This window comes from Puma concolor, chromosome A2, assembly GCF_028749965.1.
Source record: "Puma concolor isolate L17-30 chromosome A2, mPumCon1.1.hap2, whole genome shotgun sequence".
NCBI lineage: Eukaryota > Metazoa > Chordata > Mammalia > Carnivora > Felidae > Puma > Puma concolor.
Window position 1 is genome coordinate 34,218,498 of NC_141668.1, and position 26,219 is coordinate 34,244,716.

Here is a 26,219-nt window from a genome sequence, read left to right on the forward strand (position 1 = left end):
TGTTGGAAGTTCTAGCATCAGCAATCAGACAACAAAAGGAAATCAAAGGCATCAAAATTGGCAATGATGATGTCAAGCTTTCACTTTTTGCAGATGACATGATATTATACATGGAAAATCCGATAGACTCCACCAAAAGTCTGTTAGAACTGATAAATGAATTCAGCAAAGTCGCAGGATACAAAATCAATGTACAGAAATCAGTTGCATTCTTATACACTAATAAGGAAGCAACAGAAAAATAAAGAAGCTGATCCCATTCACAATTGCACTAAGAAGCATAAAATACCTAGGGATAAATCTAACCAAACATATAAAAGATCTGTACGCTGAAAACTATAGAAAGCATATGAAGGAAATTGAAGAAGACATAAAGAAATGGAAAAACATTCTGTGCTCATGGATTGGAGGAATAAATATTCTTAAAATGTCAATACTAGCCAAAGCTATCTACACATTCAATGCAATCCCAATCAAAATTGCACCAGCATTCTTCTCGAAGCTAGAACAAGCAATCCTAAAATCTGTATGGAACCACAAAAGACCCCGAATAGCCAAAGTAATTTGGAAGAAGACGACCAAAGCAGGAGGCATCAGAATCCCAGACTTTAGCCTCTACTACAAAGCTGTAATCATCAAGACAGCATGATATTGGCACAAAAACAAACACATAGACTAATGGAATAGAATAGAGACTCCAGAATTGGACCCACAAAAGTATGGCCAACTAATTTTTGACAAAGCAGGAAGGAATATCCCATGGAAAAAAAGACAGTCTCTTTAACAAATGGTGCTGGGAGAACTGGACAGCAACATGCAGAAGATTGAAACTAGACCAGTTTCTCACACCATTCACAAAAATAAACTCAAAATGGATAAAGGACCTGAATGTGAGACAGGAAACCACCAAAACTCTAAGAGGAGAAAGCAGGAAAACACCTCTCTGGCCTCAGCCGCAGCAATTTCTTACTTGACACATCCCCAAAGGCAAGGGAATTAAAAGCAAAAATGAACTACTGGGACCTCATGAAGATAAAAAGCTTCTGCATTGCCAAGGAAACAATCAACAAAACTAAAAGACAACCAACGGAATGGGAAAAGGTATCTGCAAATCACATATCAGACAAAGGGCTAATATCCAAAATCTATAAAGAGCTCACCAAACTCCACACCCAAAAAACAAATAACCCAGTGAAGAAATGGGCAGAAAACATGAAGAGACACTTCTCTAAAGAAGACATACAGATGGCCAACAGGCACATGAGAAGATGCTCAACGTCGCTCCTCATCAAGGAAACACAAATCAAAACCACACTCAGATACCACCTCATGCCAGTCAGAGTGGCTAAAATGAACAAATCAGGAGCCTATAGAGGCTGGCGAGGATGGGGAGAAACGGGAACCCTCTTGCACTGTTGGTGGGAATGCAAACTGTTGCAGCTGCTCTGGAAAACAGTGTGGAAGTTTCTCAAAAAATTAAAAATATATCTACCCTATGACCCAGCAGTAGCACTAATAGGAATTTACCCAAGGGATACAGGAGTGCTGATGCATAGAGGCACTTGTACCCCAATGTTTATAGTAGCACTTTCAACAATAGCCAAATTATGGAAAGAGCCTAAATGTCTATCCAGTGATGAATGGATAAAGAAATTGTGGTTTATATTCACAATGGAATACTACTTGGCAATGAGAAAGAATGAAATATGGCCTTTTGTAGCAATGTGGTTGGAACTGGAGAGTGTTATGCTAAGTGAAATAAGTCATACAGAGAAAGACAGATACCATATGTTTTCACTCTTATGTGGATCCTGAGAAACTTCACAGAAGACCAATGGGGAGGGGAAGGGGAAAAAAAAGAGGTTAGAGAGGGAAGGAGCCAAAACATAAGAGACTCTTAAAAACTGAGAACTGAGGGTTGATGGGGGATGGGAGGAAGGGGAAGGTGGGTGGTAGGTACTGAGGAGGGCACCTGATGGAATGAGCACTGGGTGTTGTATGGAAACCAATTTGAGAATAAATTTCATATTATAAAAAAAAAGAAAATAAGAAAAGAAAAATAAAAAAAGAAAACATCAGCAAATAACTTCAAAAAAAAATCAAATAAAATGTCAATACTATCCAAAGCAATCTACATATTCAATGCAATCTCTATCAAAATAACACCAGCATTCTTTACAGAGCTACAACAAATACACCTAAAATTTGTATGGAACCAGAAAAGACCCCAAATAGCCAAAGCAATCTTGTAAAAGAAAACCAAAGCAGGACGCATCACAGTCCCAGACTTCAAGCTATTTTACAAAGCTGTAATCATCAAGACAGTGTGGTACTGGCACAAGAACAGACACTCAGATCAATGGAACAGAATAGAGAACCCAGAAATTGACCCCAAAACGTATGGCCAACTAATCTTTGACAAAGCAGGAAAGAATAGCCAATGGAATAAAGACAGTCTCTTCAGGAAGTGGTGCCAGGAGAACTGGACAGTGACATGCAGAAGAATGAACCTGGACCACTTTCTTACACCATACACAAAAATAAACTCAAAGTATATGAAAGACCTCAATGTAAGACAGGAAGCTATCAAAATCCTCAAGGAGAAAGCAGGCAAAGACCTTTTTGATCTTGGCCGCAGCAACTTCTTACTCAACACGTCTCTGGATACAAGGGAAGCAAAAGCAAAAGTGAACTACTGGGACCTCATCAAAATAAAAAGCTTCTGCACAGTGAAGCAAACAATCAGCAAAACTAAAAGTCAACCACTGGAATGGGAGAAGATATTTGCAAACGACGTTATCAGATAAAGGGTTAGTATCCAAAATCTATAAAGAACTTATCAGACTCAACATCCAAAAAGCCAATAATCCAGTGAAGAAATGGGCAAAAGACATGAATAGACACTTCTCCAAAGAAAATATCCAGATGGCCAACCGACACATGAAAAAATGCTCAATATCACTCATCAGGGAAATACAAATCAAAACCACAATGAGATATCTTACACCTGTCAGAGTGGCTAAAATTAACAATTCAGGCAACAACAGATGTTGGCGAGGATGCAGAGAAAGAGGATCTCTATTGCATTGTTGGTGGGAATGCAAGCTGGTGTAGCCACTCTGGAAAACAGTCTGGAGGTTCCTCAAAAAATTAAAAATAGAACTACCCTACGACCCAGCAATTGCACTACTAGGTATTTATCCAAGGGATACAGGTGTGCTGTTTCAAAGGAACATATGCACCTCAATTGTTATAGCAGCACTATCAACAATAGCCAAAGTATGGAAAGAGCTCAAATGTCCATCGATGGATGAATGGATAAAGAAGAAGTGGTATATACACACACACACACACACACACACACAAATGGAGTATTACTCAGCAATCAAAAAGAATGAAATCTTGCCATTTGCAACTATGTAAATGGAACTGGAGGGTATTATGCTAAGTGAAAGTAGTCATAAAGAGAAAGACAAAAATCATATGACTTCACTCACATGAGGAGTTTAATACACAGATGAACATAAGGGAAGGGAAGCAAAAATTATATAAAAACAGGGAGTGGGACAAAACATAAGAGACTCTTAAATATGGAGAACAAACAGAGGGTTAATGGAGGGGTTGTCAGAAGCAGGGATGGGCTGGATGGGTAAGGGGCATTAAGGAATATACTCCTGAAATCATTATTGCACTATATGCTAACTAATTTGGATGTAAATTAAAAAAATAAAATTTAAAAAAAGTAACTGTACTAACTCTTTGTTACTAGTTTCTAAGTTAGTTCCTAAATAAAACAAAGCTTTTCCTCCAACCCTGCAGTTAACCTTAAGAGATAGTTTCTGAGGGGTGTGTGTGTGTGTGTGTGTGTGTGCATCTGTGTGTGTTTGGTTATGCGTGGGGAACGGTGGGACACAGCAGGGAGAACGAAGACTTTGTCAAAGGCATTTTTTCTAATGTTAATAAGTTACTTCTACTTGTTCCTCTTCTTTCAGATAGCTATTTATCATTTCACTGAACTCAACTTGATTGGGTGGCATGATTTCCCCTTACGTAAATCATTTTATTCATCCCTGAATAGATTATGTTTGCTTAAATGTTCAACAATTATACCATTCACTACAAATTCCACCAGCTTCCCTGACCTTGAAGTAAAAGCAAGCAGTCTGTAATCAAAAAGGGCCTCCAATGGAATGCTTTGCGTGGATCGATTACACAGTAATGATAAGATATGCATTTTCGCCAGCAATGGTAATATACTCATGCGTGCTTGAAAAAGCAAAGTTTTTCGTAAGTACCACTTGGTCAAATTATTTTATTCTTAATCTTTAGCATTTCCAACTCCCAGTTGGGCATCTTATACTATAGCTTTATTATTATACATACATTTTAAAATCCTGGACATACATACAACTTGTTTCTCAAAAATGATATATATCAGTTAACAGGAACCTGAAAATCTAGAGGCAAAAACCCTCAACACTCTGAATACCGAAAATATATTCTCTTCCACAGAACCTACTTTCCTGTTATCAGAAAGTACTCTAATTTTGTTTTTAGTGATGTAATTTTCAATAACAGAAAAAAAATGCAAAATATTAAACCTAATTCCACCCAGAGAAATACATTCTGAAATTTCCACTGGACACATTTGGGCCAGCAGTTCACATGCCTGATTACAAAAATGTATGTTATGTTCAGCTCTCAACTACTCTCAGTGTGAAGAACGGAATATAAGAGCAACTGAGTTGGATCACAAGATGTATTCACCACGGGCATTTGATCTATTGTCCATCCATTTACAGGAGTGTTCCAGGAATGTTCTGGGAGAGACTTTATGCTAAGGAAAATGGACTGAATAAACCCTCTTGGTTCAACAGAGAAGAGGAAAAAAAAAAAAAAAAAAAAAAAAGGAGGGCACTGTAGTATGGTAGTTAGAAAATGAGATTAGGAATCTGACCTAAGTCAAGTTCCTTAGAAGAACCTGAGATGGGTTTTATTGGGGTGTCCTCTCAAAAGTGAAGGAAATAGAATAGGTCAAAGGAAGGAAGAATGTGAGATAGACATTAATTTCAGTTTGATCCCACAGCAAAGCCCTGGAGCATAAATTGCACCACAGAATGAGCCTTGCCTTGAAGCAAGTGATTTGCCCTTTGTAACCCCCTCTGTAATTCAGTCATTTCTCAAGATCTACTGGGTAGGAATAGGAAGAATCAGAGCAATGCACTAAGTCCTATCTACTGGGGGAATGGGACAATAAGCAGGGTAAAATGGATTTGGTTGCAGGATCAACATCTACTACAGGTTCCAACTAATCTGGCTTTTAATTCCACCATATAAACAGTTAGTTATACAACACTTGGAAAGTATTTAGCTCTCTGATGTTGGGTTCTTGATCTATAAAATTGGAAAATAATACTTGTCTCTCAACGTTGTTTTGTGAATTTAGAAAAATGCACGTGTAACACTTGGGCTGATAGTGATCAAATAGATGTTTCAAAAAATGCTAAGTAGCCAGAAAGCAGAAGTGATTCAAATAATAGTATGATTTCTTTCAAATAGGACATGCTGCTTAGCCAAGTTCTACAAGTAAGGAAGTAATGTTGGGGATCCTTTCCCACAAAGCATTAAATAATAAGGGCATTCTTGCCTGTTTTTACAGATGCCTGCATTGTCACCAAGTTTCCAGCAACTCAGTGGCAGCACTCAATGAAAGAGCCAAAGCAGTGGGGTGAGTGCTGTGAATTTCAGAAGTGCAAGAGCTTTACCCAGAAGGTATCCAGACAAAGTCAAAACACCCAGAAAAGGGAACCAGAATAGGAAGAAAATAGAAAATTGTTGAACCCATGCCATAGCTGACCAAACTTATTTGTGAAGACATATGAGACACTTGGGGGAGGAGGTTGCGCCGAACACAATACTCAGGTCCCACAATTCCAAGGGGATGATAATGGAGTTAGATAACGAAGAATAATAATAGATACCTAGGCACTACTGCTCCGTCATTTTTATTAATGTTTGCCTAACTTACAGGTACCGGCTCACAGGTGACATTTGTGATGGTATCAAGTTCAGTTAGCTTGCCTGGAGCACTATTCTAGGGTCATCAGATACATCAGGAATAAAACACAGACGCCTGTTATAGAAGCCTATGATCTAGCATGGGATAAACATAATAAATAATATACTGCACTATGTAAGGAGGTAGTAAATGCCATGGAATTAAAACCGAAGAGTAAAGTAAGGTAGGAGACAGGTTGAAGGAGCAAGCTGGAGTATTAACTAAGGTGGTCAGGTAACTATAATTAACAATACCATATAATATATTTGAAAGTTGCAAAAGAAGATCTTCAAAGTTTTCATCACAAGAAAAAAATGGTGACTATAGTTAAAAATACTGTACTACATATTTGAAAGTTTCAAGAGTAGATCTTCAAAGTTCTCATCACAAGAAAAAAAATTGTAACTATGTTGTGATAGATGTTAACTAGACTAATTGAGGTCATCATTTCTTAATATATACATATATCAAGTCATTACCTAAAATGAATACAATGTTAATATGTTACCTCTCTCTCTCTTTACCTCCCTCTCTTCCTGTCTCTCCTGCTCTCTCCATATATATACATACATATGTATATGTATATATATACATATATATGTGTATATATTATGTGTATACATATATATATTTATGTGTGTGTGTGTGTATATATATATATATATATATATATATATATATATATATACATACATACATACATATCTCACTATGGTCACAATAGGCCTTAGGAAGAGGGTAAGATTTTAATAAAGACATAAAGTAAAGGATGGGTTTAGAGGATATCTTGGAGGGAGCATTTCAGACAGAAGGAACAGCTACAGCAAAGAAAAGTCAGACGAGAATCTAGTGTGTTTAAGGAAAAGCAAGGAGAGGAATATACAAGGGGAAGAAAAGTGTTACAAAGTGAGGTCATGAGAGTAACAAGAAGTGACATGTGCGGCAGGGGATTAAAAGTGGAAGGATACTTTGGGGGGTTGTTGCTGATCCTCTCTCTTTTGTGGCCTGGCTCTTGCCCCCGTTAGAAGATTAGAAGCAACAGCTGTTTTGTTGTGCCTGGGTGGCTCGGTCGGTTGAGCCTTGACTTTGGCTCAGGTCATGATCGCACAATTCATGGGTTCGAGCTCCGCATCCAGCTCTGTGCTGACTGCTCAGAGCTTGGAGCCCGCTTCAGATTCTGTCTGTCTCTCTCTCTGTCTCTCAAAAATAAATAAACATTAAAAAAAAATTTTAAGAAGCTGCAGCCATTCTGTTGCTGTGTTAAGCATCATCTTTTGCCTACACTTGCATTTTGTTGTGTTTTGCCTACTGGATTAAACTCATCAACTTCTCTCCCACGCCCTGGTGCTAACTCTACTCAAGTTTGTGACATTCTTGGGATTTTCCAATAACTAGCATATATTTCTCCTTAGCCTTGCCACTTCCACACTCCCCTCATCCAAGTGACTTCCTTTACTGAGTTCTTCACCATGCTAAGGAGTGGGTGCTACAGTTCGACTTTTCAGGCTACTCCCATCAAAACAGAAATGAATTAAACCGGGCTTTTATGTGTACCTTGCCCAGAAAATAATAGTTCACTTTTGCTTTCAAAAAGTGGAGAATTGGGTGAAATGACTATATTCTGGCAGATATTTTGTAGTAAATACACTCACAATATTAAATACCCTTCCATGGTGTTTCTCAAAGCCTTTTTAAAGTAAGCTCTGTGCCCAATGTGGTAAACTGACGACCCCAAGGTCAAGAGTCACATGCTCTACCAACTGAGTCAGCCAGGTGCCCCTCTCAAAGCCTGTCTTGGTGTTGGGCAATATTTGTACAACTATGAAACAAAAGACACCTAAGTTCAAATCCAAGCTCAGACTTAGTGATTCTGGTCAAGGTAATTAAATTTTCTAACCCTAAGTTTTCTCAAGCAAAATGGGGCTGACATGTAATTCTCAGGGTGATTTCCTGACTTAAATAAAATAGCATTGAAAAAGGCCCCACATATTGTAGGTGCTCAATAGTAATTCCACTTCCACCTTATATATGTTTTTTCTTCTTTGTTTTGCCGCCTTCCATTTATCTTGCTGATAATACTCAGCATAAAACTGTGAAGCTTTAAAAGATCTATTCTTTAGCTCAATACATATTAATAACTCATACAGGCTTGGTCAATCTGGATACCATAAGAACGTAAGAAAAACAATGGCTATAAAACCAGGTTAGAGCAAGGAGACAGCTGCTTCCCTCTCCCAAAATATACTAAATACCATTCAAATAGCCCCATTTGGAGATCTGTTCTCCAAATAACAAATTACATGAGGTACATTTCTGAAATTTTTCTTGGGAGGCCAAAAAAATTCCATCTATACCACTGGTCTATGTTAATGTGACAATTCCAAACATGGCTTTAAGCCAAATATATGCAATTCATAGCTTTAATTACTGTATATATATATAAATATAAACTTTTTAAAAATGAAAATATGTGCCAGAGATAACTTTCTACAAGTTCACAGCAACTGTTTTATGTGGTTTCTATGGCATCAATGACTGCATAAATACATTTTCTAGAGTTAAATTGACATCTTTCATAAACTTGCGACACTGAAAGAGGAAAGCTATTTGACATCATGGTATACAAACAAGAAGTCTAATAAAGGGAAATAATGATCAATTTTGTTTACTTATAAAAGTTTATAGAAATTTAAAAATCAACATTGCCTAGTAGAATAGGAAAACATTAGTAAGGAAGAAAACTAACTTGATTATAAGAAAACAAATCAAATATTAATTCCAACAGAAAAAAATACTTGACATAAATAAGATCGAGTTTTTAATTTCTTTCAAGCAATAACAACAAAGTGTACAATTCATTTCCTACAAAGAATTTACAAGTACTTGAGGTAATAGATTATATAAAATAGAGCCATAAAAATGTGCCAAAATTTCAAATAACTAATGGAACTAGTTCTTATAAAATATGGCACCTCAGAGACCATTGTTAAGAAAACAAATTGAGATATGTTTAAACACTCAATTTTAAAGTTTTAAGCCTTTGTCTAGGTGGAAAACTTTTTAATGTAATACTGATTTTGATTCTTCTGTAAATTTAATTAAAATTTGTCCTAAAGTAAACACATCTATACTTGCAGGTGTCTATGAAGAATGGCCTGGCTCTATGTACATTTGCGTTTAAGTCTCTGATCTCTTTGACACAACTTTGATCTAGTATTCCCAATTATCAAATGCAAATGGTCACACCTACCTCTGTCTTTTCCTCAAGGATTTATGAAGAAATCACAGGTATGAAAATCTGCATGAAAATCCTTAGAATTCTTTGAAAGGGAGTCTTTACAAATTTGAGTTAACGGTATTGTTTATTATTGGTTAAGTAAGAAAATATGACAGCAATAGCAAACATTTATTTCTATTTTTTACATGTTAGGAAGTTATATGAGAGATCACTCACAAAAGAAGGCATAATATGGTGTCTTGTAAGGCTTTATTTCCACAATGTAGAGGAGTGACTGAGAAGAGGGTGGACTCTGGAGGCAGACCACCTGAGTTGACTCCTGGTTCTATCATTTCTTTTTTTTATTTTATTTAATGTTTTTTATTTATTTTTGAGGATGGGAGGGGCAGAGAGAGAGGGAGACACAGAATCTGAGGCAGGCTCCAGGCTCTGAGCTGTCAGCACAGAGCCCCACGTGGGGCTCAAACTCACGAACTGCTAGATCATGACCAGAGCTAAAGTCAGATGCTCAACCAACTAAGCCACCAAGGCACCCCTTGGTTCTATCATTTCTTAGTTATTTGACATTGATCAAGTTTCATAACTTCTCCGTGTCTTACTTGTAAAATGGCAATAAATAACAGTGCCAATTTAGTAGGGTTTTTATAAGGATGACCTGGATTTGTGATAGTTACTGTTGGCTACTTAACCCAACACCTGTTATCAACCTTTTCCCTTCTCCCGCTCTGCTACAAAGCCTGAAAAAGTGTAATGCCTGATTTCTCAATCTCCCTTGCAACTTGGGATGCTAGGTAATCCCAACAGAGGAGACAAAAGTAGAATTCTGTTGGAGCATCTGGAAATCCTTGACTTCCCTGATAAAAAGGGACAGATGTGAGTGGGACCATCTTTTCCTTCCATTCTCTGGCTTTCAACAACAACACATTGCTTTGAGCTTGGAGAGACAGCTTACAGCTATGAGGACAAGGCCAAGAGAATGGGATAAATACTGCCAGAAACCACTGTCACTGAACCAATGCCTGTTGCCAGATTCCTTTTAACATGAGAAAAATGAACCATATGTTTTCAAGTAATTGATGTTGAATATTGTCACTTGTAGCTAAAAATATTCCTAACTAAAAAGAAAAAAAAAAGCATTGCTGACAGAGTTAATGCGCACAACATGCTTGGCATAGTTCTTAGCAATGGTATTCAATATTTTAGCTATAAGTTTTACTTTGCAGTTAATCATGCATTGTATGTCATCCATTTACTATTCATTAATCTGTGATCTGTTTTTGTCTGGTTTGTATATCTTGTCTTTAAAATTCTTTGCATTTTAAATACATGATAAATTCAGACTGTTGATAGTAGTAATTAACTTTCTTTTTTTTAAGTTTTTAAATTTATTTTGAGAGAGAGAGAGTGAGAGAGAATCATAAGCAGGTTCTGCAATGACAGCACGGAGATCAATGTGGGACTCGATCTCATGACTGTGAGATCATGTCCTGAGACAAAATCAAGAGTTGGACCCTCATCCAACTGAGCCACCGAAGTGCCCCTAAAAGCCCACTTTCTGCTATCTGCTTTAATTCAGGAGCCCATTATATTTGTTGAGCTCCTCTTACAGTTCATCAATATATTATTATTTTAAAAGTGCTCTTTAGTCAAGTAAGTTTTGGAAATGATGCTCTAGAATTTCATAATTAGCTAGCTACCTTTTAATCCCTTTTAAAAAATTGTCGTTTTTCTGCAATGTTTCTAACACAAACTACTCAGGAATTTATGACCTGCTATTATGACCTACAGAAGCTTAATATCCATAATGTTTTATTGGAAGTAAGAGTTAGCATATTCATAAGACACTCTCTTACATGATTCCTATCTCCAATGCAGTAGCTTTATGTTATACATTAAAAATCTAGGGAAGAAAAAATAAAATAAAACTACACAGAAAAATTTATTTAAATATATAAAGGGTGCCTTTAAAAGTGAAGCATAGCTGCGTAAATTCCTAGCTAATACAAGTAAGAAACAGATATAAAATTGAAGACAATTATTCCAGGAAACTAATAATTCAGCTGCGAATCTGTATCTCTCTACTTAATACCCCATTTTAGAGTTGATTAACACTCTACATTATGAAGTACAAACTGATACTCTTGATTTCAGTAGCCACCCACACCTATGATACACACATCCAGGCTCTTCCACCCATTTTCTCCCATTGTAGTAAATTCAACCATCATTCACTCAGTTTTTCAGGACTAAGTTTTGATATTGTCCCTGACCCTCTCTTTCCTTCTCATCTCACTTTCCATCTACCTGATGTCCCCACAAAACATATATAGCCTAAATCTGACATCTAGCCATCTTCAAGATAACTGCTCCAGACCCAGCCTCCCATATTTTTCTACAATCATTTCCTTTTTTTATGTTAATTTATTATTATTATTTTTTTTTTTTTTTTTTTTTTGGAGGGAGAGAGGGAGGGAGGGAGAGAGAGAGTGCACACGCGAGCAGGAAGGGGCAGACAGAGAGGGAGATGCAGAATCCGAAGCACGCTCCAGGCTCTGATCTGTCCGTGCAGGGCCCAACATGGGGCTTGAACCCATGAACTGTGAGATCATGACATGAGCCGAAGTCAGATGCTCAACCGAATGAGCCACCCAGGCGTCCCTACAATCATTTTCAAACCTGGACTACATATCAGAATATTTGAAGAAATAAACATGATACAAACATTTTCATTAATCATTACTTCTTGTATTATACTGGTTAATGCTTGTTAACCAATACCCATTTTCATCATTTCCTGATGATTATTTTCCTCTTTGTTTAAGGATATGTTTTGTTATTCCATCTAATCATATTCCTTAAGGAAGAAAATAGATCCAGATAAGGATCCATTCCTGTTTTAATAGCTTAACTTAAACATTCTGATTTTTTTACTTTTCCTACTGGATATAGATAATTACTCTCTAGACCTGGCCCCTGACATCTTTTTTCCACAACTTTTTTCAACCCCAGCTACATATTAAAATGATCAGAAGAGCCTTGAGAAATATCATCTATTATATCTTATCCCCAGAGATTTTTATATAATTGGTTTAGATTGGGACTGGCTAGAATCACCTCCAGAGGATTCCAATATACAGGTAGGGCTGAGGACCCAGAATGTTGTAACAACTCTTAACTGGTATTCCTGATTCTACTCTTGTTCTCCTACTCTTGTTCTTCTAGTCTTTTCTCCTTGCAGCCAGAATGACCTTTTAAAATGAAAAATCAAATCTTTGTTAACTTCCTGTCACAATAAGAATACTTCAGAGAGGTCTTCCCTGACTGTCTTGTGAATTTTAATAATGAAACATGATTTTTAATAATGAAAAAAATGTGGTTACCACTTGTATGCCTCCAGAATTATCCCTAAAAGAGGCAGTTAACCCAAATGCATCAGACAGGATTAAGAATTAAGGATCCCAACAGAATATTTCAAATTATTGAAAGTGATACCACACATATTACCATAGAAAATAAGCAAGGATTATTAAAAATGTGATAGCATTAAATTTAAAACAAGTTCCTCACAAAATACAGCATCATCATGAGTAATGATGAAATGAATTGTATTAGCTAATCATCACTAATATCTAAGGCAAGACTCAAAAGTTAAAAAACAAACCAAAGACACCCAGGAACTAAGAAGAACCTAAATTTGAGTAACATTTATTTCTCGGATCTTGCCCTCTGTTTTACCAGTCTCCTGTCATCAGTGAACCGAGTAGAACACTGCAGTCATTAACAACATGGGTAGGTGGCTTTCTGACCCACTCCAGGAAGTCACCCTTGGGGAATTCCCAAGTCACTTCAGACAAAACCAAATCACCGATTTCTTATCTGTCCAGGAATGAGACCTGTGATTAACCTGTAAATGAATCAACGTTTACTCTGAGCCTGATTTACTAGTCAGAAGATGAACTCAGCTTGGGAAAGGAGCCCTAAAGCGTGAAAGTGAAAACCCACAGGTGAAACAGATACCCCTCAGCTAAGGAGAGAGTGCTTTTGAGGGAACTCATTCCCACTCTGGAGCCAGAGAGCGTGTTGTGAATTCTGACCATCCCACTTAGCAGTTGTATGATCTTGGGTGGTTTATATAACTTTTCTGTACTTCAGTTTCCTCATCTGTAAAATAGACATATTTTATAATGTATAAAGTCTTTACAATACCACTTACCTCAAAAAGCTACAGTGAGGATTCTATGAATTAATAACTATAAAAGGCTTAGATCAGTGTCAGAGGACAGGAAAGTGCAACATCAGTGTTAGACAGACAGTAATTAAGGACTAAAAGCATAGACTGCAGTGCTGTTTCCTGAGTTAGAATCCCAGCCCTGGTAGATGACCCTGAGAAGATGACTCTACGTCTTTGTGCCTCCACTTCCCTTTCTGTAAAATTGAGATAGTATTTACCTCAATGGGGCTGTGAGAGTATTAACTGACTTTGTATAGGTAAAGCCCTTAGAATGGTGACTGGCATATAGGAAGTACTATAAAATGAATTTATTGTCATTAATATGTCAGTGCAAGATTTTTAAGACACTGATTTCTTCTTAGTCTCCTGCTTCTAAGATTACTATCTCTCAGGCCCCTGTGTTGGTTCTTTTTTTTTTTTTTTTTTTTCTTTTTTTGGTGGCTTCCTAAAAAGAATAGTCATTCCCTAAGGATATATTCCTGGCCCTCTGACCATCTCATTCTATCCTTTCTCCTGTAACAACATCATTGCTCTGATATGTCCATTATTGCCTGTTAGGAAGATGAATTCTAAAGCTTAACTGATGGCCCAGGCCTCTCTGGGGAGTTCTCAACCTTATGTGGACATGGATTTTCTTCAGGCATTTCAAACTGCTTCTGTGCAGAATAAAAATTACCTCTGTTTCCTCAAAACATTGTCTTCTTCCTGTGGTTTTACCACAACAACTTTGACTCCTCTCTCCCCCTCAACCTTCATATACAGTCACCAAATCCTATTGATTCTAATTCATGATAAATTTTGAATGCATCCTCTCCTCACTGAATCTTCCCTGTCCTTCTCCAGTTCACAATTATAGTAACTTCTAATGGATCCTGCCATCTTCTGAAATCATCTTCTGAAATCAATAACACACATTATTCATTGTAAAAAGAAATGAAGTATAGAACATGCTACAATGTAGATCTGGAAAACATTATGCTAAGTGTTATGTATAGTGTACTGGATTAAATAGTGCCCCCCCCCAAATTTATGTCCACTCAGAACCTGTGAATGTCATCTTATTTGGAAATAGGGTTTTTGCAGATGTATCAAGTTAAGATGAGGTCACAATGAATTAGAGAGAGCCCTAAATCCAACATGACTTACAAGAAGAAAAAAATTTAGACAACACAGGCATGCAGAGATTCAGACATACAGAAAAGAATGCCTTGTAAATACAGAGGCAAAGATTAAAGTGATGCATCTAGGAGCCAAGAAATGCCGAAGAGGGTCAACAGGCAATCACTAGAAGCTATGAAGAGGGGAGGAGGGATCTTATCCTAGAATCATCATAGAAAGCATGGTGATGTTGACACCTTGATTGCAGACTTCTAGCCTCAAGAATGGTAAGAAAATATATTTCTCTTGTTATACGCCACCTAGTTAATGCTAATTTGTTATTGTAGTTCTAGGAAACTAATATATATGGTACAGATATCACATTTTCTTTATCCACTCATCAGTTGGTGGACATTTGAGTTGTTTACACTTTTTGGCTACTAGGAATAATGATGCTATGAACATTTGTATATACCTATAATCCATTTTGAGTTAATTTTAACAGAAGACATGAGGGTCAGATAGGTCCTTTTTTTACCCATGGATATTCAGTTGATCTAGCATCATTTGTTGAAGATAATCCTTCCTCCACTGAATTGTTCTTGCACCTTTGTCAAAAATCAGTTGGCCTAACTGTGTGGGCCTATTTTTTAGCTCCTCTATTCTGTTCCATTCATATATATATATATATATATATATATATATATATATATGTATATATATATATATATATATATATATGTATATATATATATGTCATATATATGATATATATGAATGACATATATATATATATGTGTATATATATATATATATATGTCATTCATATATATCATATATATATATATCCCTTTTCCAATACCACACAGTCCTGATTACTATAGCTACAAAATAAGACTTAAAATCAAGTTGAGAAATTCTTCCTACCTTATTCCTCTTTCTCATAATTGTTTTAGCTATCTAATTCTTTTGCCTTTCCACATAAATTCTACAATAATCTTATCTATTTTCATGGTCTCTTTGGGCTGCTCTAACAGAATACCACAGACTGGATGACTTATAAATAACAGAAATTTATTTCTCACAGTTCTGGAGGCTACAAAGTCCAAAATCAAGGTGGTGGCAGATTCAGTGTCTGGTGAGAGCTCACTTCCTGGTTCATAGGGCATCTGGTTGTGTCCTCACATGGTGGAAGGAGCAAGGGAGTTCTCTGGGGTCTCTTTCATAAGGACACTAATCCTATTCATGAAAGCTCTGCCCTCATGACATAATCACCTCCCAAAGCCCCTCACCTCCAAATATCATCATTGTGGGTATTAGGTCTCAACATAAAATTTTAAGGGAAAGAACACAAACATTCAGCCTATAGCGACTATATTTACAAAAAAAAATCTTGCTGCATAAATACCCAACTTTTTTTTTTAATTTTTTTTTTTTAACATTTATTTATTTTTGAGACGGAGAGAGACAGAGCATGAATGGGGGACGGTCAGAGAGAGGGAGACACAGAATCTGAAACAGGCTCCAGGCTCTGAGCTGTCAGCACAGAGCCCGACGCGGGGCTCGAACCCACAGACCGTGAGATCATGACCTGAGCCGAAGTCGGCCGCTTAACCGACTGAGCCACCCAGGCGCCCCATAAATATCCAACTTTTAATAATCAATTACATGTGGGGAGGAGTCGACAGGCAGAGAAGTAGGGGGACCCAAAATTCCTTCGTCCCTCAAACACAGCAGTATTCAGGCCAGAAGACTTGGAATTGCAGGAATCGGGGCTACAGAAAGACAGAAACATTTCTATGGGCCCACGGGGACAACCTGGCAGGCCATGGGTGTGTGATTATGAACTGAGAGAGATAAAACTGGTGGTGTAGGCACAGAGGGGAGGGATTCTCCTCTGTGGAGAGAGAAAAAGAAGAGAAAGAGAGGCTGTGAAAGTGTAGGACTGAATTTAGACAAGAGAAAAACCATGAACCAGCGAATGGAAAAAGGGGAGAAAGAACGAATTTCTAACTGTGGGGCTTTCCCTGCCGTTAGTATGCCTGGCAATGAGGAGAGCCAGCCCCAGGCTTGGTAGCTAGCTCCCAGGTGCAGTTGGAGAGAGCAATCCTCTCCCCTGAGTGCTGTGGGAAGAAGGAATATAGCTGCTCCAAGGACAAAAGACCCTGCAGCCACCACCCCATTCCCCAACCAGCCAGAGGCCCTTTGTCGGTGGGCTGGGAGGAGTGGCACTTCCCCTAGACCAGGGTGCACGGAACAGGATCCTTAAGACATGGGGTTTGAATCCCAGGTGAGCACCTGAGCAGCATGGGAGACTGTGGAGTGGAACAAACCAGCCCGCTCATGCCCGTGTGGCACTGTGACAACAGCCTGAAAAGAGTGCTTTAGGACACCCAGTCCGGGGAGGAGAGACTGGAGTGTCTCATTTTTTTCCCCATCACCTACAAGGTGGGGTATCAGAAAATGGACAACAGGGACACAGTGGAGGCAGGAAACCTACACCAAACCACGCACCTCCGTGCCTGGTAACTGCGTATCTACCAGAGCGAGACTGATGCTGGGAGAACCAGAAAGTCCCTCCTCTAGACCAGCACAGCCACCAGTTCCAAGGCACCATCAGATATCTGTCCAATGGTTTTGCATTCTCTGATTTGATTCTTGGTCAATTCTTATTTTATGTGTATATATACATATAAACATTTATATATATATTTTTTTTCCTTTCTTTTCTTCCTCTTATTTTTTCCTTTCTCTAGTATGGTTATTCTGGTTGTTGGTTTGTTTAAGCAGACACTTTTAATCTATTCTTTTTATACCTCTTCTGTATCTCTTTCTTCTTTATTTTCCTCTATCTCTCCCCAGACTAAGCTATATAGTTTCTCTGATTCTCTGCCTGGTCAATTTTTTTTCTTTTCCTTTTCACTAACCCCTGTCATTTCTCCATTTGTATGGGATAAGGCCCCTTCCACCACCCCCCCAACTTTAAAAAATTTTTTTCCAGGGATACTTCAATGAACAAATCAAAGCACACCTGGTGGAAGATCCAAACACCACTATGAGTAGGGAGATAAAGCAACCAGATTCACAACAATAGAGAGCACAAAACACACTCCAAAAACACCTCCTGAAAGGCCCAGCCCTGGATAGCATATGACCCCTTTGTAATATAGTGCTCAAAGATGCAGGACTCATAACAAGCTATTAAAATACATAAGGGACAGAAAACTAGCCAATATGATGAAATGGAAGAATTCTCCTCAAAAGGAATTCCAGGAAGAAATGACAACTAGAGAATTGCTCAAAATAGATGTAAACAATATAAATAAGCAAGAATTTAGAATAATAATCATAAGATTAATAGCTGGGCTTTAAAAAATCACAAAAGACAGCAGAGAATCTATTGCTGAAGAGATCAAGAAACTAAGAAAAATTCACAATGAATTAAGAAATGCTATAAATGAGGTGCAAAATAAACTAGATGCAGTAAAAGCAAGGATGGAGGAGGCAGAGGGGAGATTAAGTGAAACAGAAGATAAAATTACAGAAAATGATGAAGGCAAGAAAAAGAGATAAGAAAATACTAGACCATGAGGGGAGACCTAGAGAACTAAGTGGTTCAATGAAACATAATAATATCTGTATTGTAGGAGTTTCAGAAGAAGGAGAGAGAAAGGGGCAGAAGGTTTACTTGAACAAATTATAGCTGAGAATTTTCCTAATCTTGGGGAGGAAGTGGACATCCAAATCCAGGAGGCACAGAGAACTCTCTTCAGGTTTAACAGGAATAGATCTTCTCCGTGGCATATCATAGTGAACTTGTCAAAATACAAACATAGAAGGAATTCTGAAAGCAGCTAGGGACAAATGGGCCTTAACCTACAAGGGTAGACACATAAGGGTAGTAGCAGACCTGTCCACTGAAAGTTGGCAGGCCAGAAGGGAGTGGCAGGAAATATTCAATGTGTTGAACAGGAGAAATATGCAGCTAAGAATCTTTTATCCAGCAAGGCTGTCATTTAGAATAGAAGGAAAGATAAAGACTTTCCCAGACAAACAAAAACTGAAGGAGTTCATGACCACCAAACCAGCCCTGCAAGAAATCCTAAGGGGGTCCCTGTGAGAGGAATGCTGCAAAGACTACAAAGGACTAGAGACATCACCACAAGCATGAAACCTACAGATAACACAATGACACTAAATCCATATCTTTCAATAATAACTCTGACTGTAAATGCACTAAATGCTCCAATCAAAAGACATAGGGTATCAGAATGGAAAAAAAAAACAAACAAGATCCATCTATATGCTGTCTACAAGAGACCCATTTTACAGTTGAGGACACTTTCATATTGAAAGTGAGGGGATAGAACCATCTATCATGCTACTGGAAGTCAAAAGAAAGCTGGAGTAGCCATACTTATATCAAACTAGATTTTAAACTAAAGGCTGTAACAAGAGATGAAGAAGGGCATTATATCAGAATTACAGGGTCTATCCATCAAGAAAAGTGAACAATTGTAAAGGTTTATGCTCCAAACTTGATAGCACCCAAATACATAAATCAATTAATCACAAGCATAAACAATCTTATTGATAAGAATACTATAATTGCAGGAGACTTCAATACTCCACTTACAACAATGGACAGATCACCTAGGCAAAAAAACAACAATGGCCTTGAATGATACATTGGACCAGATGGACTTGACAGATATATTCAGAATTTTTCATCCAAAAGCAGCAAATACACATTCTTTTTGAGTGCACATGAAACATTCTCCAAGACAGATCACACACTGGGTCACAAAACATCCCTCAATAAATATAAAAGAAATGAGATCATACCATGCATATTTTCTGATCACAACCATATGAAACTTGAAATCAACCACAAGAAAAAATTTGCATGGAGGTTAAAGAACATCCTACTAAAGAATGAATGGGCCAACCAGGCAATTAAAGAAGAAATTTAAAAATATATGGAAGCAAATTAAAATGAAAACACGACAGTCCAAACCTTTTGAGATGCCACAAAGGCAGTCCTAAGAGGAAAATACATTGCAATCCATGCCTATTTCAAGAAAAAGAAAAATCCCAAATACAAAATCTAACAGTACACCTAAAGGAACGAGCAGCAGAACAGCAAAGAAACCCCAAAGCCAGAAGAAGACAAATAGTTAAGATTAGAATAGAAATAAATAATATAGAATATAAAAAACCAGTAGAACAGATCAATGAATCTAAGAGCCGATTTTTTGAAAAAATAAACAAAATTGATAAACCCCTCACCAGAATTTGGAAAAAGAAAAAAGAAGACACAAATAGATAAAATAATGAATGAAAGAGGACAGAACACAACCAACACCACACAAATACGAACAATTATCAGAGAATACTATGAAAAATTATATGCCAACAAAAGGGACAACCTGGAGGAAATGGACAAATTCTGAATGTACAGAATGTACATTCTGAATTCTGAACGTACAGAAATCAGTTGCATTTCTATACACCAATTATGAAGCAACAGAAAATCATGAAATCCATCCCATTTACAATGGCACCAAAAACCGTAAAATCCCTGGAATAAACCTAACCAATGATGTAAAAAATATATATGCTGAAAACCATAAAGAACTTATGAAAGAAATTGAAGAAGACACAAAGAAATGGAAAAACATTCCATGTTCATGGATGGGAAGAACAAATATTGCTAAAATGTCAATACTACCTAAAGCAATCTACATATTCAAGGCAATCCCAATCAAAATTGCACCAGCATTCTTCTCAGAGCTAGAACAAACAATCCTAAAATTTGTATAGAACCACAAAAGACCCTGAATAGACAAAGTTATGTTGAAAAAGAAAACCAAAGCGGGAGGCATCACAGTCCCAGACTTTAGCCTCTACTAAAAAGCTGTAATCATCAAGACAGTATGGTACTGACACAAGAACAGACACATAGACCAATGGAACAGAACAGAGAACCTGGAATTGGACCTACAAATGTATGGCCAACTAACCTTTGGCAAAGCAAAAAAGAGTACCCAATGGAAAAAAAGACAGTCTTTAGCAAATGGTGCTGGGAGAACTGGACAGCAACATGCAGAAGAATGAAACTGGACCACTTTCTCACACCATATGGATGAAAGACCTAAATGTGAGACAGGAAACCATCAAAACCCTAGGGGAGAAAACAGGCAACAAACTCTGACCTCAGCTGCAGCAATTTCTTATTCAACAACACATCTCCAAAGGCAATGCAAATAAAAGCAAAAATGAACTACTGGGACCTCATCAAGATAAAGTTTCTGCCCTGCAAAGGAAACAATCAACAAAACTAAAAGGCAACCCACTGAATGGGAGAAGATATTTGCAAATGACATACTGGATAAAGGGTTAGTATCCAAAATCCATAAAGAACTTACCAAACTCAACACCCAAAAAACAAATAATCCAGTGAAGCAATGGGCAAATGACATGAATAGACACTTCTTCAAAGAAGACATCCAGATGGCCAACAGACACGTGAAAAGATGCTCAAAGTCACTCATCATCAGGGAAATACAAATCAAAACCACATTGAGGGGCGCCTGGGTGGCGCAGTCGGTTAAGTGTCCGACTTCAGCCAGGTCACGATCTTGCAGTCCGTGAGTTCGAGCCCCGCGTCGGGCTCTGGGCTGATGGCTCAGAGCCTGGAGCCTGTTTCCGATTCTGTGTCTCCCTCTCTCTCTGCCCCTCCCCCGTTCATGCTCTGTCTCTCTCTATCCCAAAAATAAATAAACGTTGAAAAAAAAAAAATTTAAAAAAAAAAAAAAACCACATTGAGATACCACCTTACACTGGTCAGAGTGGCTAAAATTAACAACTCGAGAAACAATAGATGTTGGTGAGGATGTAGAAAAAGAGGAACCCTCTTGCAGTATTGGTGGGAATGCAAACTGGTGAAGCCATCCTGGAAAACAGTGTGGAGGTTCCTCAAAAAATTAAAAATAGAACTACCCTACGACCAGCAATGGCACTACTAGGAATTTACCCAAAGGATACAGGAGTGCTGATTCATAAGGGCACATGTACCCCAATGTTTATAGCAGCGCTTTCTACAACAACCAAATTATGGAAAGAGCCCAAACGTCCATCAACTGATGAATGGATAAAGATGATGTGCTTTATATACACAATGGAATACTCCTTGGCAATGAACAATGTGGATGGAACAATGTGAAATATGTCAGTCAGAGAAAGACAGCTACCATATGTTTTCACTCATATGTGGAACTTGAGAAACTTAACAGAATACCATGGGGGAAGGGAAAAGAGAAAAAATAGTTTCAAACAGAGAGGGAGGCAAACCATAAGGGACCCTTAAATACAGAGAACAAAATGAGGGTTGATGGGGGGGGCAGGGGAAGAGGGAAATGGGTGATGGGTACTGAGGAGGGCACTTGTTGGGATGCGCACTGGATGTTGTATGTAAGGGATGAATGATGATTATCTACCCCTGAAACCAAGAGCACACCATATACACTGTATGTTAGCTAACTTGACAATTAATTACACAAAAAATAAAGAAGGACCAATGGAAAAAAGATTATATGTGTATAATTACCAAATTTATATCTTTAAGACAGCCTTTCTCCTGAGCTTCATACCTGAACATCCAACTACCCACTTGATAGCTACACTTGGATGTTTCATTTTTAATATGTTAATTTTGAGATGTTCATTTCATCTTCAAGTTTATCCTCTGGTCTTTCCCCATCTTAGTAAATGATACCACTAATTAGCCATATGTTCAGACAAAAACCTTCCTTACAAAAGAGTTTGAGTATCTTTACATACATACATACATACACATACACACACACACACACACACACACACACACACACACATCATACACACCAGAATGTCTTTCATTTGTTGAAAAATATTTAATGTTAAATTGATTTTAAAGTAAAATCCAAACTACTTACTTAAGTCCCATAAGGTCTTCTTATTATACACTCCTTCCTTCATGATGGTCCAGCCTCAGGCCTCCTTTCTGGTCCAATCAGGGCAAGGATGAAGGGGAAGTAAGTGTGGTGTCCAGGGTGCAAAATACAAGGATTGCAAGAGCCTTCCCGAGAGGGACTGCTTATTTAAATTTTGCATGTGATGCAGAACAGTATAGTTACCCTCTATACCACCAGCTTAAAGAAGCCTTACTTGCCACCTCAGTCCCAGGCCTGGGTGCAAGCTTTTTCCTGCCTTCAGGCCTTGGTACTAGCCATTTCCTTTGCCAAGAAAGCTCTGCTCTCTGATTTTTTTATGGCTAACACCTTGTCATTCAGATTTCTACTCAGGTCTCAGTACCTTATATAAAATAATGACAATATTAGTAGTAGTTAAAATTTATTTACCTCTTCTGTTGAGACTGAGCCCATTGCTTTATTTACTTTATTCAAACAATATTATATTATGAGTACTATCATTATCTCCATTTTACAGATTAGGAAACTAAAGCAGAAGAAAGAGGCTAAATTGCTCAAGGGCACAGCTAATGGCAATAAATTGTTTGGCTGGGAAACCTAAGTGGTTTGATTCCAGAAACCCAGCACATTTATCTCCTTTGTGGCACCTATAATTTGAAATAGCCTTGTTTATTTGTTTACTTGCTTATTGTCTTTCTTGGTTAATATGTGAGCTCCTTGAGACAGTTTGGTTTATCTTTGATTTTGTCTTCACAATGTGCCTAGTTGTGCTCAACGATCCAGATCCATAACATTTACTGAAGGAAGGCAATTAGAAAACACAGGTATGGCCCCAAAATTACCAAACTGCTTAAAAATACCCACCTATGAAAGTCTCTGAAGTATATAATTTCAAAATCGTACACTGGAGATTCTTTACGAAAAAAACTATATCACAAAGACTTTTAAAGAACAGTATATGGCTATTTTCCTTTTAAATCATCTCAAGGGTGTCACAAATGTGCCATATTCCTTGATGGATCTACTTTCCTGTGACAAAAATAATTAATGTATTACCATTTCATCTAGAAGTTACATGCAAAAAAGTGAGTTTGAGGTTGGTCAACTTTTACCAGGAGTTGTTTGTATTGTTTACTTGCTTTCTCAATGTCTAAATCATATCTCCTTCCTAGCACTTTTGATTCACTCTCCAACTCTTCCTTTGTTGACTTTTTTTTTTAAGGCATCCACACTGTCTAGCTGGGAAAGCGTTTCTATGCGCTGAAGTTCCCATATCTACACTCAGATCTGAGATCACATGATATATAAAGGAAGAATTCTTCCTTTGGGATGGTATTTCCTCCTGGTTCCTTTGTCAGCTCCCTATTGTCTGATGGCTTCTTGAAGGTAAGGACAGTGTTCCTAAGGGTTGTATTCCTGCCAAGAGTTGTCTGTCTCCTACAAGGTCGCATGTTTGACAGTGCGTTTGGCAGGGAGCGGATGGATGGGGTGAGGGAGAAAGCCTAGTCCTACCTGGCTTTATAGCTCCCATTCTGCTCCACCGAAAGTACGGCATCCGTTTAAGGGCAACACTTCATCGACCAAATACCCTAAAAAGAATGAAGAGTTAGTACCTGAAAGGAATTAGAAGCACCAGCTAAGAAGATGGTGTTCAAATCTTACCAGCCGGTTCAGGCACCCAGTTCCAGCTCTACCACGTTGGGCAGCGGGTTTACCCACAGTGAACACAGGGCTGGTGGGCGGGTCCGAGGAGGCGAGGGGCGCTACGCATGCCCGCGCATCTGCGCCTCAGGGCCCAAAGCCTGTGAGCTCACACGCATGCCTTCCCACGCAACCCTGCGTGTTTCCCCAGTGCGCAGGCGCCCGCTGAGGGGGCGGACACAACTGTGCGTGTTCGGAGAGGCTGGCGGGCATGGCGGCTGGCCGTGTGCGGGGTCTGGCTGTGGCCGGTGGAGGCGAGAGTAGTGAGAGCGAGGATGATGGCTGGGAGATTGGGTATCTCGACCGGTCGGCTCAGGTAGCCCAGGAGGCTTTGTTTTGACTGCACCTGGATCAGCCTCCCCTGGCCTTTGAAGGCCTACGTCGTGAAACCTCTTATTACCTTGCCTGTGTTTCCCCAGTGGAAATAACAGGCTTTTGGACTTCCAACAAACCCTCAGTTTTCCCGTTTCCCTACTGTTCTTTCCATCAGATGTGCTTCTTTAGGCTGTCAGTGTAGCTCTTCACTTGGATTTGCACCCATAGCCTTACCCATTTCCCATTTCCTTTAAAGATAATTTTAGTCATGAATTCTTTATGAACGTTGTGTGTTGCATTCCCCACCCCCAAGAAGATGTATGTGAAACCAAACATTTCTTCTTGATGTAGTGGAAATGAAAATATGTATAACAATTTTTTTTAACTTTCTCCTTTTTTAGAAATTAAAAGGGCCATTACTCCCTGAGGAAAAGAATGAAACATTTAAGAAAGCATTGACCACAGGAGATATTTCATTGGTCCAGGAGCTCCTAGATTCTGGTGAGAGATAAGGGATAATTTCAATCTAACACAGTTGCCTACCTTCACAAGAGTTCCTTATTTTAAAAGGTTTGAGTTGCTTTTCCAGTGGAAGCACAATGAATGTTAATGTATCAAGTGTTCTGCATATCTTACTTGACTCTGAGTTCTCTTTGCCTTATTTTCTTTCTCTATCCTCAAATTTGGAATGTACCCCCCCCCTCCCCATTTGCTTCCTTCAGTTATTCTACATCTTTCAAGAAGCCCTGTTTTGACTAATCCTACCCCACCCCGGTAGTTCCTACACATTTTTCACAGCATTTACTATGATATGTTTCTCCAGATTTTTTTCTAGGTATGTACATTTAGTTATATTTTTCCTTTGTGCTGGGTGTGTATGTGTATAATGGGGCCTGAGGTAGGAATCACAATATGTGGGTATCTGTTCCAGCTTTATTGTCTACTCATTGTGGTTCCTTGGGAAAGTCATTTAAGCTTCCAGAGCATCCGTTTCTCTATGTAAAACATCATAATTCTGTCCAGGGTCCCATAATGTTTCTCTGTGATCAAATTAAGTTTTATTATTTTCTTGAAATATCTGACATAGGAATGTGAGTTGTTGATAATAATGATTGAAATTACTGAAGGAGTAACAGTCATTTACTATCTACTTGTAGGTACCAAACATTCACACAAAATAGATAAGTGAGCTTTTATATAGCAAAATGTTTTTCTTATATGCTAGTGACATTGCGTGGTTTAGTGAAAAGGGAATCATTTTGGAAACAGTACATTTCTGGGTTTGATTACTAGCCCTGCCATTTGATGACTCTGTAATCTTGATCAAGTCATCAAACCTTCCTAAGCTTTAATGTCCCCCTTTTTAAAATGGAGCTGCATAATATGAAAGGGTTTGGGGGGGGGTATTAAAATGAAAGAATGCATAAATAAAGATCTTAGAACATACATACAATACATAAATATTAGCCGTTGTAACAAAAAAGCTGTGTGACTTTGTGGACAGTAGAACTTGAATTTGTAATTGAAGAATGAAACTGTATAAAATTTGAGTAATAGAAACAGGCCTAATGCTTAATATGAACATAGACAGGAGTGTGCATAATG

The 26,219-nt window shown here is 38.1% G+C and overlaps 1 protein-coding gene and 1 long non-coding RNA gene across 2 annotated transcripts in view; one reads left to right on the forward strand and one right to left on the reverse strand.

The window, feature by feature from the left end:
• Nucleotides 1-22,601: 22,601 nt before the first annotated feature.
• On the reverse strand, nucleotides 22,602-23,621 carry LOC147583096 (uncharacterized). The gene is made up of 2 exons (XR_015245357.1): nucleotides 23,463-23,621; nucleotides 22,602-22,744 (listed from the first exon to the last, which is right to left on the reverse strand). It is a non-coding gene; the product is annotated as an uncharacterized LOC147583096 (long non-coding RNA).
• An 831-nt stretch (nucleotides 23,622-24,452) lies between these two features.
• Nucleotides 24,453-26,219, forward strand: part of ASZ1 (ankyrin repeat, SAM and basic leucine zipper domain containing 1) — a 51,696-nt gene continuing 49,929 nt past the window's right edge. The window contains exons 1-2 of the mRNA XM_025929657.2: nucleotides 24,453-24,615; nucleotides 25,016-25,115. Of these exons, the coding sequence (XP_025785442.2) occupies nucleotides 24,511-24,615; nucleotides 25,016-25,115 (205 nt within the window). The 5' untranslated portion in view covers nucleotides 24,453-24,510. The remainder of the gene's footprint in view (nucleotides 24,616-25,015; nucleotides 25,116-26,219) is intronic.